We start from the raw sequence: 13,702 nt of genomic DNA, 5'->3' as shown, positions 1-13,702 counted from the left end.
CATTATCTATATTCAATCAGTAGAGCTGATTTCAGTACCTATGTTCAATCAGTAGAGCTGCTGATTTCATTATCTATATTCAATCAGTAGAACTGATTTCATTATCTATGTTAAATCAGTGGAGCTGATTTCATTCTATGTTCAATCAGTAGAGCAGATTTCATTATCTATATTCAATCAGTAGAGCTGATTTCATTATCTATGTTCAATCAGTGGAGCTGATTTCATTCTATGTTCAATCAGTAGAGCTGATTTCATTCTATATTTAATCAGTAAAGCTGATTTTATTATCTATGTTCAATCAGTAGAGCTGATTTCATTATCTATGTTCAATCAGTAGAGCTCATTTCATTATCTATGTTCAATCAGTAGAGCTCATTTCATTATCTATGTTCAATCAGTAGAGCTCATTTCATTATCTATGTTCAATCAGTAGAGCTCATTTCATTATCTATGTTCAATCAGTAGAGCTGATTTCATTATCTATGTTCAATCAGTAGAGCTCATTTCATTATCTATATTCAATCAGTAGAGCTGATTTCATTATCTATGTTCAATCAGTAGAGCTGAGTGCTGAATTTATTATCAATAAAGAAAATGTTTGAATATCGACCATTTCGGTAAAGGTGTAGGTGATTTGCTGGACCGACATCAATATGGTTTCTTTTATATTTCACGTTAGTCTCATATCGACGCCCCATTTATGGAGAAAAGTTGAAAAATACCACATTAATTCAATATTAGATATAGATATCAGTGAAAATACACAATTAATTCGAATGATAGATGCAAATAACCATATCTTACAACGTAATGATAGCTTTTTCACTATTTCATTACAATTTAACAAGGCTGGCGGTAGGCGACTAGTCATGATGTCAAGCCTGCATTAGCGTTATCTCTGATCGATAGGCGAGTTTTTAGAGCTCTAGGAATGTTCGGGTGTCGCTAGCGTTTAAAACAAGGAGAGTGTACCACTATCTCACCCACACTTTCCGACATTAAGGGCTCACGATCCACATAAACTTAGATCATCAAACGTATTTCATACTTCCTTAGGTATTGCGACCTCGACACGTAATATATCAAAGCCGAGAAATCTTTCCATATGTTCATATGTAAGTTTGCATTGTAGTTTCAAAATAACTTGCAAGATACATTTGCTTAAATGTAAATATTACTTTCTCGACCAAGTCTCCTTAAATATTTGTCATCGCAGACTTGTGTACTAATTCAGTAATTCATTTAACGACGGGTTAATTTCCGTTTAAAATCAAAATGGTACGACTCGCGTGTGGACGGATATTACTTCTCGTAGGAATCGGTTTAACATACAACCCAGGTAACGTATGTTTTATGCCTTTCTTTATATTCTTTCAGTATCTCAACTTGAACTTGTGTTGTGATTTTTCACATTGTTAAGGTTACTAAGCTCTGTACACATCTTTTGGTAGCAGACATTGGTTAGATAGGAGTACTTTGTTTTGTTAACAGTATAGGACTATTAAATTCAATTTTTGAAAAAGATGTTTATGTAATATCATTTTTGCATTCTTAAAATTCTTTTAGTACTAACGTTTTATTAACAACATCCATATTTGGTAACTTATACCATAACAAGCATGACTATTCTTTAAGGATTGAACTAGACTGCGATGTAAACTCGTGATACGTTGGCCAAAAACCTAACAGTTTTCTGATTAAGTCGTGAAAAGAAACCAATAGATGAAATCGCGCAGTTCAGCCCTAACAATACCAATGACGTAATAAACAGCGTCATTACATGTTTTTCCAGTGGTCGGGTTAGTCAGTGAAATTCTTGGGTTCGGGTTAGCAGCATTTTTTCTTCTTTTTAATTTCTACGTTGTTATCATGTATTGTGTCTACTGTCTAGTGATAGCGGAATTATTTGACAACCCTGGTCTAAATACACTAGCAAACATGGCAACTCAGTTAAAGGATTATTTCATTTAAACTTAGCTGAATAAATCTAAAGTTTGGCCATCCGTTCTCAATATTCTAAGCATGTCCAAAACCATTTGAAAGAATACCTATTGGTCCGTATTAGAGACCACATTGATTTGTCTGAAATGATAGCAAATACAAAACGAACGGCTTTGTCATAGAATGATCAAGAAGTTACAAAGAGAGGCCATGCAGTATTGGAGTCAAATGATGTTTAAGCTATACCTGTAGAGAAGGATATTATAAATATGACGTGATATATTCCATAAGATATGATTATCAAGCTGTAAAGTTAATGTTGCATCACAGAAATTTATAGTTGTAGCGAAAATATTTGAAAGTGATAAATGTTGAATTGCTTTCCGAACAGTGTCAGCCATATTGTGTCATGTCTGTGGATATAACAAGCCGACAGACGGCATGGTTGGATTCCAGTGTGTCAACGATACATCAAAACTACCCCGTCCTACAGACTGTCCTGACGACCGCGTCTGTATATTCGACGCCCAATTCTTCAAAAGTAAGTAGCACAATTTTTCTAAACATTTTCGTCAGGTTGGAAAGAAGGGTAAGCGTACATGTTACACAACCAGTCTGATGAAAGTAGGGTAAGCGTACATGTTACACAACCAGTCTAATGAAAGTAGGGTAAGCGTACATTTTACACAACCAGTCTGATGAAAGTAGGGTAAGCGTACATGTTACACAACCAGTCTGATGAAAGTAGGGTAAGCGTTCATATTACACAACAAGTCTGATGAAAGTAGGGTAAGCGTACATGTTACACAACCAGTCTAATGAAAGTAGGGTAAGCGTACATTTTACACAACCAGTCTGATGAAAGTAGGGTAAGCGTACATGTTACACAACCAGTCTGATGAAAGTAGGGTAAGCGTTCATATTACACAACCAGTCTGATGAAAGTAGGGTAAGCGTACATGTTACACAATCAGTCTGATGAAAGTAGGGTAAGCGTACATATTACACAACCAGTCTGATGAAAGTAGGGTAAGCGTACATGTTACACAACCAGCCTGATGAAAGTAGGGTAAGCGTACATGTTACACAACCAACCAGTCTGATGAAAGAAGGGTAAGCATACATATTACACAACCAGTCTGATGAAAGTAGGGTAAGCGTACATGTTACACAAAGGGTCTGATGAAAGTAGGGTAAGCGTTCATATTACACAACAAGTCTGATGAAAGTAGGGTAAGCGTACATGTTACACAACCAGTCTCATGAAAGTAATGTAAACGTACATATTACACAACCAGTCTGATGAAAGTAGGGTAAGCGTACATGTTACACAACCAGTCTGATGAAAGTAGGGTAAGCGTACAGTAGGGTAAGCGTCCATGTTACACAACCAGTCTGATGAAAGTAGGGTAAGCGTACATGTTACACAAACAGTCTGATGAAAGTAGGGTAAGCGTACATATTACACAACCAGTCTGATGAAAGTAGGGTAAGCGTACATGTTACACAACTAGTCTGATGAAAGAAGGTAAGTTTACATATTACACAACCAGTCTGATGAAAGTAGGGTAAGCGTACATGTTACACAACCAGTCTGATGAAAGTAGGGTAAGCGTACATATTACACAAACAGTCTGATGAAAGTAGGGTAAGCGTTCATATTACACAACAAGTCTGATGAAAGTAGGGTAAGCGTACATGTTACACAACAAGTCTGATGAAAGTAGGGTAAGCGTACATGTTACACAAACAGTCTGATGAAAGTAGGGTAAGCGCACATGTTACACAACAAGTCTGATGAAAGTAGGGTAAGCATAGATGTTACACAACAAGCTGATAAACGTAGGGTAAGCGTACATGTTACACAACCAGTCTGATGAAAGTAGGGTAAGCGTACATGTTACACAACAAGCTGATGAAAGTAGGGTAAGCGTACATGTTACACAACCAGTCTGATGAAAGTAGGGTAAGCGTACATGTTACACAACAAGCTGATGAAAGTAGGGTAAGCGTACATGTTACACAACCAGTCTGATGAAAGTAGGGTAAGCGTACATGTTACACAACCAGTCTGATGAAAGTAGGGTAAGCGTACATGTTACACAACCAGTCTGATGAAAGTAGGGTAAGCGTACATGTTACACAACAAGTCTGATGAAAGTAGGGTAAGCATACATGTTACACAACAAGCTGATGAAAGTAGGGTAAGCGTACATGTTACACAACCAGTCTGATGAAAGTAGGGTAAGCGTACATGTTACACAACCAGTCTGATGAAAGTAGGGTAAGCGTACATGTTACACAACAAGCTGATGAAAGTAGGGTAAGCGTACATGTTACACAACAAGTCTGATGAAAGTAGGGTTAGCGTACATGTTACACAACCAGTCTGATGAAAGTGGGGTAAGCGTACATGTTACACAACAAGTCTGATGAAAGTAGGGTAAGCATACATGTTACACAACAAGTCTGATGAAAGTAGGGTAAGCGTACATGTTACACAACCAGTCTGATGAAAGTAGGGTAAGCGTACATGTTACACAACCAGTCTGATGAAAGTAGGGTAAGCGTACATGTTACACAACAAGCTGATGAAAGTAGGGTAAGCGTACAAGTTACAAAACCAGTCTGATGAAAGTAGGGTAAGCGTACATGTTACACAACCAGTCTGATGAAAGTAGGGTAAGCGTACATGTTACACAACCAGTCTGATGAAAGTAGGGTAAGCGTACATGTTACACAACAAGCTGATGAAAGTAGGGTAAGCGTACATGTTACACAACCAGTCTGATGAAAGTAGGGTAAGCGTACATGTTACACAACCAGTCTGATGAAAGTAGGGTAAGCGTACATGTTACACAATAAGCTGATGAAAGTAGGGTAAGCGTACATGTTATACAAGCTGATGAAAGTAGGGTAAGCGTATATGTTACACAACCAGTCTCATGAAAGTAAGGTTAGCGTACATGTTACACAACCAGTCTGATGAAAGTAGGGTAAGCGTACATGTTACACAACAAGCTGATGAAAGTAGGGTAAGCATACATGTTACACAACAAGCTGATGAAAGTAGGGTAAGCGTACATATTACACAACCAGTCTGATGAAAGTAGGGTGAGCGTACACGTTACACAACCAGTCTGATGAAAGTAGGGTAAGCGTACATGTTACACAACAAGCTGATGAAAGTAGGGTAAGCGTACATGTTACACAACAAGCTGATGAAAGTAGGGTAAGCGTACATGTTACACAACCAGTCTGTTGAAAGAAGGGTAAGCGTACATTATACACAACAAGCTGATGAAAGTAGGGTAAGCGTACATGTTGCACAACAAGTCTGATGAAAGTAGGGTAAGCGTACATGTTACACAACAAGCTGATGAATGTAGGGTAAGCGTACATGTTACACAACAAGCTGATGAAAGTAGGGTAAGCGTACATGTTACACAACAAGTCTGATGAAAGTAGGGTAAGCGTACATGTTACACAACAAGCTGATGAAAGTAGGGTAAGCGTACATGTTACACAACCAGTCTGATGAAAGTAGGGTAAGCGTACATGTTACACAACAAGTCTGATGAAAGTAGGGTAAGCATACATGTTACAACAAGTCTGATGAAAGTAGGGTAAGCGTACATGTTACACAACCAGTCTGATGAAAGTAGGGTAAGCGTACATGTTACACAACAAGCTGATGAAAGTAGGGTAAGCGTACATGTTACACAACAAGCTGATGAATGTAGGGTAAGCGTACAAGTTACACAACCAGTCTGATTAAAGAAGGGTAAGCGTACATGTTACACAACAAGCTGATGAAAGTGGGGTAAGCGTACATGTTACACAACAAGCTGATGAAAGAAGGGTAAGCGTACATATTACACAACCAGTCTGATGAAAGAAGGGTAAGCGTACATGTTACACAACCAGTCTGATGAAAGTAGGGTAAGCGTACATGTTACACAACAAGCTGATGAAAGTAGGGTAAGCGTACATGTTACACAACCAGTCTGATGAAAGTAGGGTAAGCGTACATGTTACACAACCAGTCTGATGAAAGTAGGGTAAGCGTACATGTTACACAACCAGTCTGATGAAAGTAGGGTAAGCGTACATGTTACACAATCAGTCTGATGAAAGTAGGGTAAGCGTACATGTTACACAACCAGTCTGATGAAAGTAGGGTAAGCGTACATGTTACACAACCAGTCTGATGAAAGTAGGGTAAGCGTACATGTTACACAACCAGTCTGATGAAAGTAGGGTAAGCGTACATGTTACACAACCAGTCTGATGAAAGTAGGGTAAGCGTACATGTTACACAACAAGTCTGATGAAAGTAGGGTAAGCGTACATGTTACACAACCAGTCTGATGAAAGTAGGGTAAGCGTACATGTTACACAAACAGTCTGATGAAAGTAGGGTAAGCGTACATGTTACACAACAAGTCTGATGAAAGTAGGGTAAGCGTACATGTTACACAACAAGCTGATGAATGTAGGGTAAGCGTACAAGTTACACAACTAGTCTGATGAAAGTAGGGTAAGCGTACATGTTACACAACAAGTCTGATGAATGTAGGGTAAGCGTACATGTTACACAACAAGTCTGATGAATGTAGGGTAAGCGTACATGTTACACAACAAGTCTGATGAAAGTAGGGTAAGCGTACATGTTACACAACAAGCTGATGAAAGTAGGGTAAGCGTACATGTTACACAACCAGTCTGATGAAAGTAGGGTAAGCGTACATGTTACACAACAAGTCTGATGAAAGTAGGGTAAGCGTACATGTTACACAACCAGTCTGATGAAAGTAGGGTAAGCGTACATGTTACACAACAAGCTGATGAAAGTAGGGTAAGCGTACATGTTACACAACAAGCTGATGAATGTAGGGTAAGCGTACAAGTTACACAACTAGTCTGATTAATGAAGGGTAAGCGTACATGTTACACAACAAGCTGATGAAAGTGGGGTAAGCGTACATGTTACACAACAAGCTGATGAAAGAAGGGTAAGCGTACATATTACACAACCAGTCTGATGAAAGAAGGGTAAGCGTACATGTTACACAACCAGTCTGATGAAAGTAGGGTAAGCGTACATGTTACACAACCAGTCTGATGAAAGTAGGGTAAGCGTACATGTTACACAACCAGTCTGATGAAAGTAGGGTAAGCGTACATGTTACACAACAAGTCTGATGAAAGTAGGGTAAGCGTACATGTTACACAACAAGTCTGATGAAAGTAGGGTAAGCGTACATGTTACACAACCAGTCTGATGAAAGTAGGGTAAGCGTACATGTTACACAATCAGTCTAATGAAAGTAGGGTAAGCGTACATGTTACACAACCAGTCTGATGAAAGTAGGGTAAGCGTACATGTTACACAACCAGTCTGATGAAAGTAGGGTAAGCGTACATATTACACAAACAGTCTGATGAAAGTAGGGTAAGCGTTCATATTACACAACAAGTCTGATGAAAGAAGGGTAAGTGTACATATTACACAACAAGCTGATGAAAGTAGGGTAAGCGTACATGTTACACAACAAGTCAGATGAAAGTAGGGTAAGCGTACATGTTACACAACAAGTCTGATAAAAGTAGGGTAAGCGTACATGTTACACAACAAGCTGATGAAGATGGCATACCGAACTTATCACTGAAACGTCACACAGAAAGGTCACTGGTTGTGTAGGATATGATGTTATATTAGGTAGTCCCTTCATCATTGATATGTATTTGCCGACGGACGTTGAGGTTTTAAAGATTTTAATAAAGAAAGCATGATGCTGATTATACTTGCACAAGTTAACGTGTTATTCGGTCCTACAATATGAGCTTCGTATGTTATTTCGTTCAGTTGTATATTTATTTATGCTAAGTTCTGGTTGGAACTTTTGGGGAAAAAAACTTTTTCTCCTTTATTTTTGCTTATCCTATATTTTCTGTACTCCAGAAACCAACGAGCTAATATCTGTAACCCGGAGCTGTATCCCGCCCACACCAGAACGATCTACTAACAAGTGTCTGGCCGACTGGACACACCGACAGTGTACGTTCTCGTGTAATACAGACTTGTGCAACAATATCACCTTAAATGAACTTGACCGCAAAGTCGCCAATTCTGCGCATCCAGGGACAGAGTTGTCTTTCCTTTGTATATTTCTATTACTTGGGTCTGCAGTGTTTGGACAGTTACTTATGTGATCAGGTATTCATTGACTATTCATATTCTGTTACTCGCCAGACTGATATTGAATTTATCAAGGCTATTGTCATTCCACCTGAAATGAACACGTCTTATTTCATAAATGTAATGAGGATACAGAAAAGTTGGATTTGTTTTTGGAGATGCTTTTACATATTATTTACGAATAAGCTTTTTAGTATTTTGCTTTCTTTATTCAAAGATGTCGTCATCGTACATCGTCATATTTTGTTAATTGAAGCTGTGTTAGTACAAAGATGCATAAGTACAGTCATAAAAATAGCTATACTTAAATGGTTAAACAAAGAAGAAAAAAATGATCAATCTCTCCCTGGGTGCATTGCGGTCCCTAAAATTTGAGGGTCCGCAATGAACCCTGGGAGAGATTGAAAAATGATGTGTAATTAAAATTTTTGCGCAAATTGTCTATCGCGAATAGTGGTAACATACATTTTTTTTGTATGATTGTCGATAAAATATGTATGTTAACAGTGTTTCTGTTGTATGATCATTAACACTTATATCTGTGAGATGTTAAGTGAAGAAACTTGATATTAATGTGATGTTTTTGAAGGAGTTGCGTCTTGTCTTTATTGTTTATAACATATATATTTTGAGCTGCTAACCAATGTTACTTGTTTGTAGGATTTATGGTAGGCAGATATTGGTAGAGTTGTTGGAGTTGTCCTCAATTCTTTCTCTGTTTTGAAGTTATTTTATGTCCATGTGCTTTTAAGAAGATAATGATATTAATGATATTTAAGAGTCATATGTGTAGTGTAGCGATGCTTAATTTTCTATAACAGAGCTTTATACTTTTATGATATTAAAAATATGTACTTTTTACTATGTATTTACTGTGTTAATTTGATTCAGTAAATAAACAAATCCAAGGATAAGTCATCTTAGAAAAATTCTATCTTTATTGTCGTGTAATGTTTAAGCATAACCTTCAACTACTTTACAATTATCTATGGTACCTTATCAATAAAATCAAGCCGATAAAAAATATCCCAATTAGCGAACGACGCTTCATTATTTGTAAAATCAAAACACGCATTTGACATCCTTTCACATATGATTTTATCAAGAGGAAATAACAAAATAACTAAATCTAGCAAATCAGAAAATGGTCAAGGACAAAGACAAACCCGAAGACATATGGATCATAAAAAATACATGTTCAATTACTTTCTATTTCAAATAGTTTTGTGCATTAATCCCCCCTCCTCCCAAAAATGGAAATAAATTGAAATGCGCATTAGAGGATAATTTGTAATGTTCATGGGAAGGAAAGTAGAAAAAGTGCTATGATAACAATGATAAAGCTTATAACGAAGGAAGTTTAACTTCATAGTCATATAATAACACAGTGGGGAGGGTTTTTTCAAATAAGAAAAAACAATGACACACAAATAACACAATGGTATCAATTTGTAAACGAAGGTTTTATCTTCAAATGAACATGAAAATTGAAAGACAAATCCCATCAAAATATAAAAATAAATAAAATAATCTAGAAATGCATATATCAACTTTTGATAAGACAAGCTAGCAAACACGCAGATAAAACTACACATTGAGTATCAAAATTTGATGTTAATCTCGATTACATTCATTGTTAATCTTTGTTACAAAATAGAACATTTTCATTTTCATTGGAAACTATTGAAAAAAGTTTTATGTTACAATAGATGTTACGCATTGAAGAAATCAATTGATCCCCGAGCTACACAGAATGAAAACATAAAGAATGTATAATATCATTCTTAATAAATAAAACCTTAAAGGCCCACTACCTTTCCGGAGAAAAATTAAAGGTTTCTTAAAAACATTAAAACCATAAGAAAATACATATCGATGGCCTTAGATGAGGTAACAACACCAACCATATGCAAGATTTCCTGCGTAATATATGATAACTGTGGAGATTCATGTCGCTGATTTGTCGTCTGGCGCAGTGGCAGTCAACTACCGCGCGGTTTTTAGGTCAACGGTGGGAATCATAAGACGACCCGCATTAAAAAAAAATAACATTATATTTACTTTAATTTAATTGTTCAGAAGATGATGATACAGATATTAACCACCTAACTGGTATTGGTTACATAACATATTCAAATCATATCATAATAAAGTAGTAAAAAAAAACCAACAGCATATACATGTACAATGTATTCTCTCCTACCTATAGGTTTTATTTTAGTTTACCCCATGCCATAAATTCGACTGAGGCTGTATTGTGTGACTACAAATGCAATACAATCTCGTGACGTCACAGCTTCAACAAAATTACTATTTTCCCGGTATTATTTTCAGAAACTATTATGGTTTTACAGCAAAGAACACAAACAACGAGATGTATGTTAAAAATATCACACAATTTTCATGTATAGAGAAATGACAAGCTGTTGCAGGTTTTTTGGGGGATTTTTTCAAAATAGCCGGATACATAATTTTGATATTGTAATAAAAACCTCGTGGTATGAGAGAAAAATACTTTTTTCAATTGTTGATGAATATGGATATTCTACCATCGGGATAACAAAACGTTGTAAAAGCCAAGGCCTTTCAACATTTTTAACCATCGGGTAAAATGTCTATATCCTTCAAATACAAAATTCATAAAAAAAAACAAAACAGGAAAGTATATAGGAAAGCATTTTATATTGAAAAGTTAACTCATATCATAACTAGATAGATCCCAGACACATATATTATGCAATTTAAAAGGATCAAGATTTTTACTTGGTCTGTCATATGTCTTCTCTATCGTTGTAGGATAATGGGCTTTGTGAAAACCTTACCATTTCATTTATGTATACATTGTATTATACTTTTGCTTCTAAATCCCTTATGCATACCTTGCAAAAGCGATTATAAAAATAATCCGTTCATCGAGGACCATCCGATTTGAACTAATAAAGTAATTAGTGTAGCCTATATTCAATTAACACATACGTAAATCGGATTGAGGAAAATGTCCAAACGATAATACGGGCAATAAAGGCAATCATTTTCTCATAGTGATATACATATGTTCGGAAGGACATAAGTTACTTGTTGAACCTTTATCTCAGCTCTCATCCAGTCGATCAGGATCTGTTCTTTTTCAGATCGTGCCTTTCCAAGAGAAGCCGTGGTCGTGCCATATTTTTGTATACAATTTCTCTTGATGGAGTTATTTACCGAAGTCATCTCTCTAAACAGACAGCATTTGTTTACTTATCTGTGATTTATAAAAGTACCAGTGCTTAACTTTACAGACGTCATCCCTGACATTAGTTTACGTCCGGTATAAATATATCCGGCAAATTGTTAGGCAGTCAGTTTGATACATTAATACAGAAATGATACATCCCGGTGGAGGCATGAGATACCTCATACGGCTGCTTGGTCAACTGCCGAGATTTACACAGAGAGGTAGGTACTTAGTATCCTTAGTAAGTCTGTACAGCTATACATGTAACTGTTCTTAGTATATTATAGCCTGGTTAAGGATAAATACCATTGAGAGATAAATTATATAATAACTCCATTACGTCTTAATGACAAACTACATATATTCCTGCTTAAAACATACAGCATGGGTACTTATTTGACGTAACACTTATCACGAACTATTTCCGTTATTTTATTGCAATTTCAATAGTTAATACAACTGACAGTAAAATTAATACACGTCTTTATACGAATATGAAATTTGTTTTGGCAACTGACGTTTTAACTTAGATAGCCATAGTTTGGCAAAAAGGGAGGAGATATTTAGGATAAATCAACCAATATGTCTTTGAAACTGTCTGCTCATCTAAAACAACATAACAAATATTCCTATATTATACAGGACTAAATGTCATAGACCATAACCTGATTAACGATAAACACAGAGCTAAGAGATATATAGGGGAAGTGTCTCACTAATCTTATAAATCTGAAAGCTTACGAAGGTGAAGGCCATCAGCGATTATAGTGGTATACATATATATATACATAAAAATTATACACGTCATGGATTGACAGGCTATACCGAAATTAACATCGAGAAAGGCCATACGACTAACATAATGCATGAATATTTTCAAAGAAAATGTTAATAGAAATAATGAAATTCGTCTGTACGAACTCAAAACATTTGCAAAACTGATAAGATCTATGTAAAATGTAGAGAGTAAAAATTGGTCGAGAGGATATCGAAACCATTCTTATATAACCAGAGGCCCATGAATAGTCAGTGATACAGATATCACACTCATGTACTTTCTCGCATAAAAGGCGATGTGGTGTTATTAAAAGCATTGTATAATGCAGTCTGTCTGAATAAAAAGTTCACATTTTCTTGTAATTAGGATGTTTCCGATTGAAATCTGAACGTCGATTACAAAACTATCCACATGTAGTGATGCAATCGCCATTTCAAATACATCTACTGTTACTCGTTATGTCTGAAGGTTCTAAGCAAATAATATTATAGATCAATATTTGGTTTTGAAACTCGTTCCTCGAAAAAAGTAAAATTTCATTACAATTGTCACATATAGATGAATGCAACCATATCAAGTTGGACCCCTACCTTGAGGATCTGATCCGGAGAAAAGAGATAATGGTTGGTAGTAGATTCACAACGGGGATAACGTCTTTGTGCATGCATCGTTATGCATAAATAAAGCTAAGTGCTTAGCTGCCTTCTATATGGCAGCAGCAAAATGCTAGACGTTCACTGAACAATGCTTCGCATTATTTTCTTTTTCTATTGTGGACAGCGTATTTCTTGTGGTGTGTTTAAGAGCATCGTTACTCTCTTCTCTACCGTAAACGTAACGTTGAGACAATTTTGTTTCAATTAGTGTTGTCTCCAGTGATCGAACAAGACCTTTTGTCTATCGCTCACAGAGGCGTAGCTTGAGGCTTTTACATGTGCAAGTCTAGACGAGGGGTCTAGGGACTACCCAGCTGCAGGCACCCAGCGGGTCCAGGGAAGCCCCCTGATCAATGGTTCAGGGGACCGAAGCCGCCCGACGGAAAATGGTTTTAAGGAATTGTTTAGCCCCGAAAATATAATTTGGTAATGGTTGGTATTGCTAAACTAGAGTTATAAAAATCAAATTAATAGGTCCGATTTCCTACCTGTTCGTAAAGGTGATTTTATGCATTAAAGATGCTCCACCGCCGACAGAGCATAAATAATATTCATCATTTGAACACTAATTGGTGTTTAATCATGTATATATATGCTCAGTTAACACAAAAAATAGCTTAAAATAATTCATTTCGCCTTTGGTGCATGCGCAATCATTACTTCATTCCATATAGGATATAGTGCCACGGATTTTTTTCGTGATGTAATTAATTATTTTTCATATTTTTAACTTGAAGTAAAATTAGACGCTTAAACTTTTCAAATGTGGTAATGGTGTAAAGTAAGTAACTTTTGTAACTGAAGAAAAATACTAAATCGTTTGCTCCTGTTTTTGATAGTGAAAAAATACCATTTGTCAGCGGTGGAGCATCTTTAATGTTTTACTCGCTTCGACTATTCCATTT

General features: G+C 36.4%; 2 protein-coding genes across 2 annotated transcripts in view; both read left to right on the top strand.

The window, feature by feature from the left end:
• Window positions 1–1,092: 1,092 nt before the first annotated feature.
• On the top strand, window positions 1,093–9,060 carry LOC138322392 (ly-6/neurotoxin-like protein 1). The gene is made up of 3 exons (XM_069266429.1): window positions 1,093–1,342; window positions 2,336–2,485; window positions 7,910–9,060. Exons 1-3 carry the CDS (start codon window positions 1,279–1,281, stop codon window positions 8,158–8,160), a joined length of 465 nt encoding a protein of 154 aa, XP_069122530.1. The 5' UTR covers window positions 1,093–1,278; the 3' UTR covers window positions 8,161–9,060.
• A 2,403-nt stretch (window positions 9,061–11,463) lies between these two features.
• Window positions 11,464–13,702, top strand: part of LOC138320586 (probable methyltransferase-like protein 24) — a 28,755-nt gene continuing 26,516 nt past the window's right edge. The window contains exon 1 of the mRNA XM_069263659.1: window positions 11,464–11,584. The gene's annotated coding sequence lies outside the window, so the exon portion shown is untranslated. The remainder of the gene's footprint in view (window positions 11,585–13,702) is intronic.

This window comes from Argopecten irradians, chromosome 4 (assembly GCF_041381155.1).
Source record: "Argopecten irradians isolate NY chromosome 4, Ai_NY, whole genome shotgun sequence".
NCBI lineage: Eukaryota > Metazoa > Mollusca > Bivalvia > Pectinida > Pectinidae > Argopecten > Argopecten irradians.
This window is presented reverse-complemented; position numbering and strand designations above follow the sequence as displayed.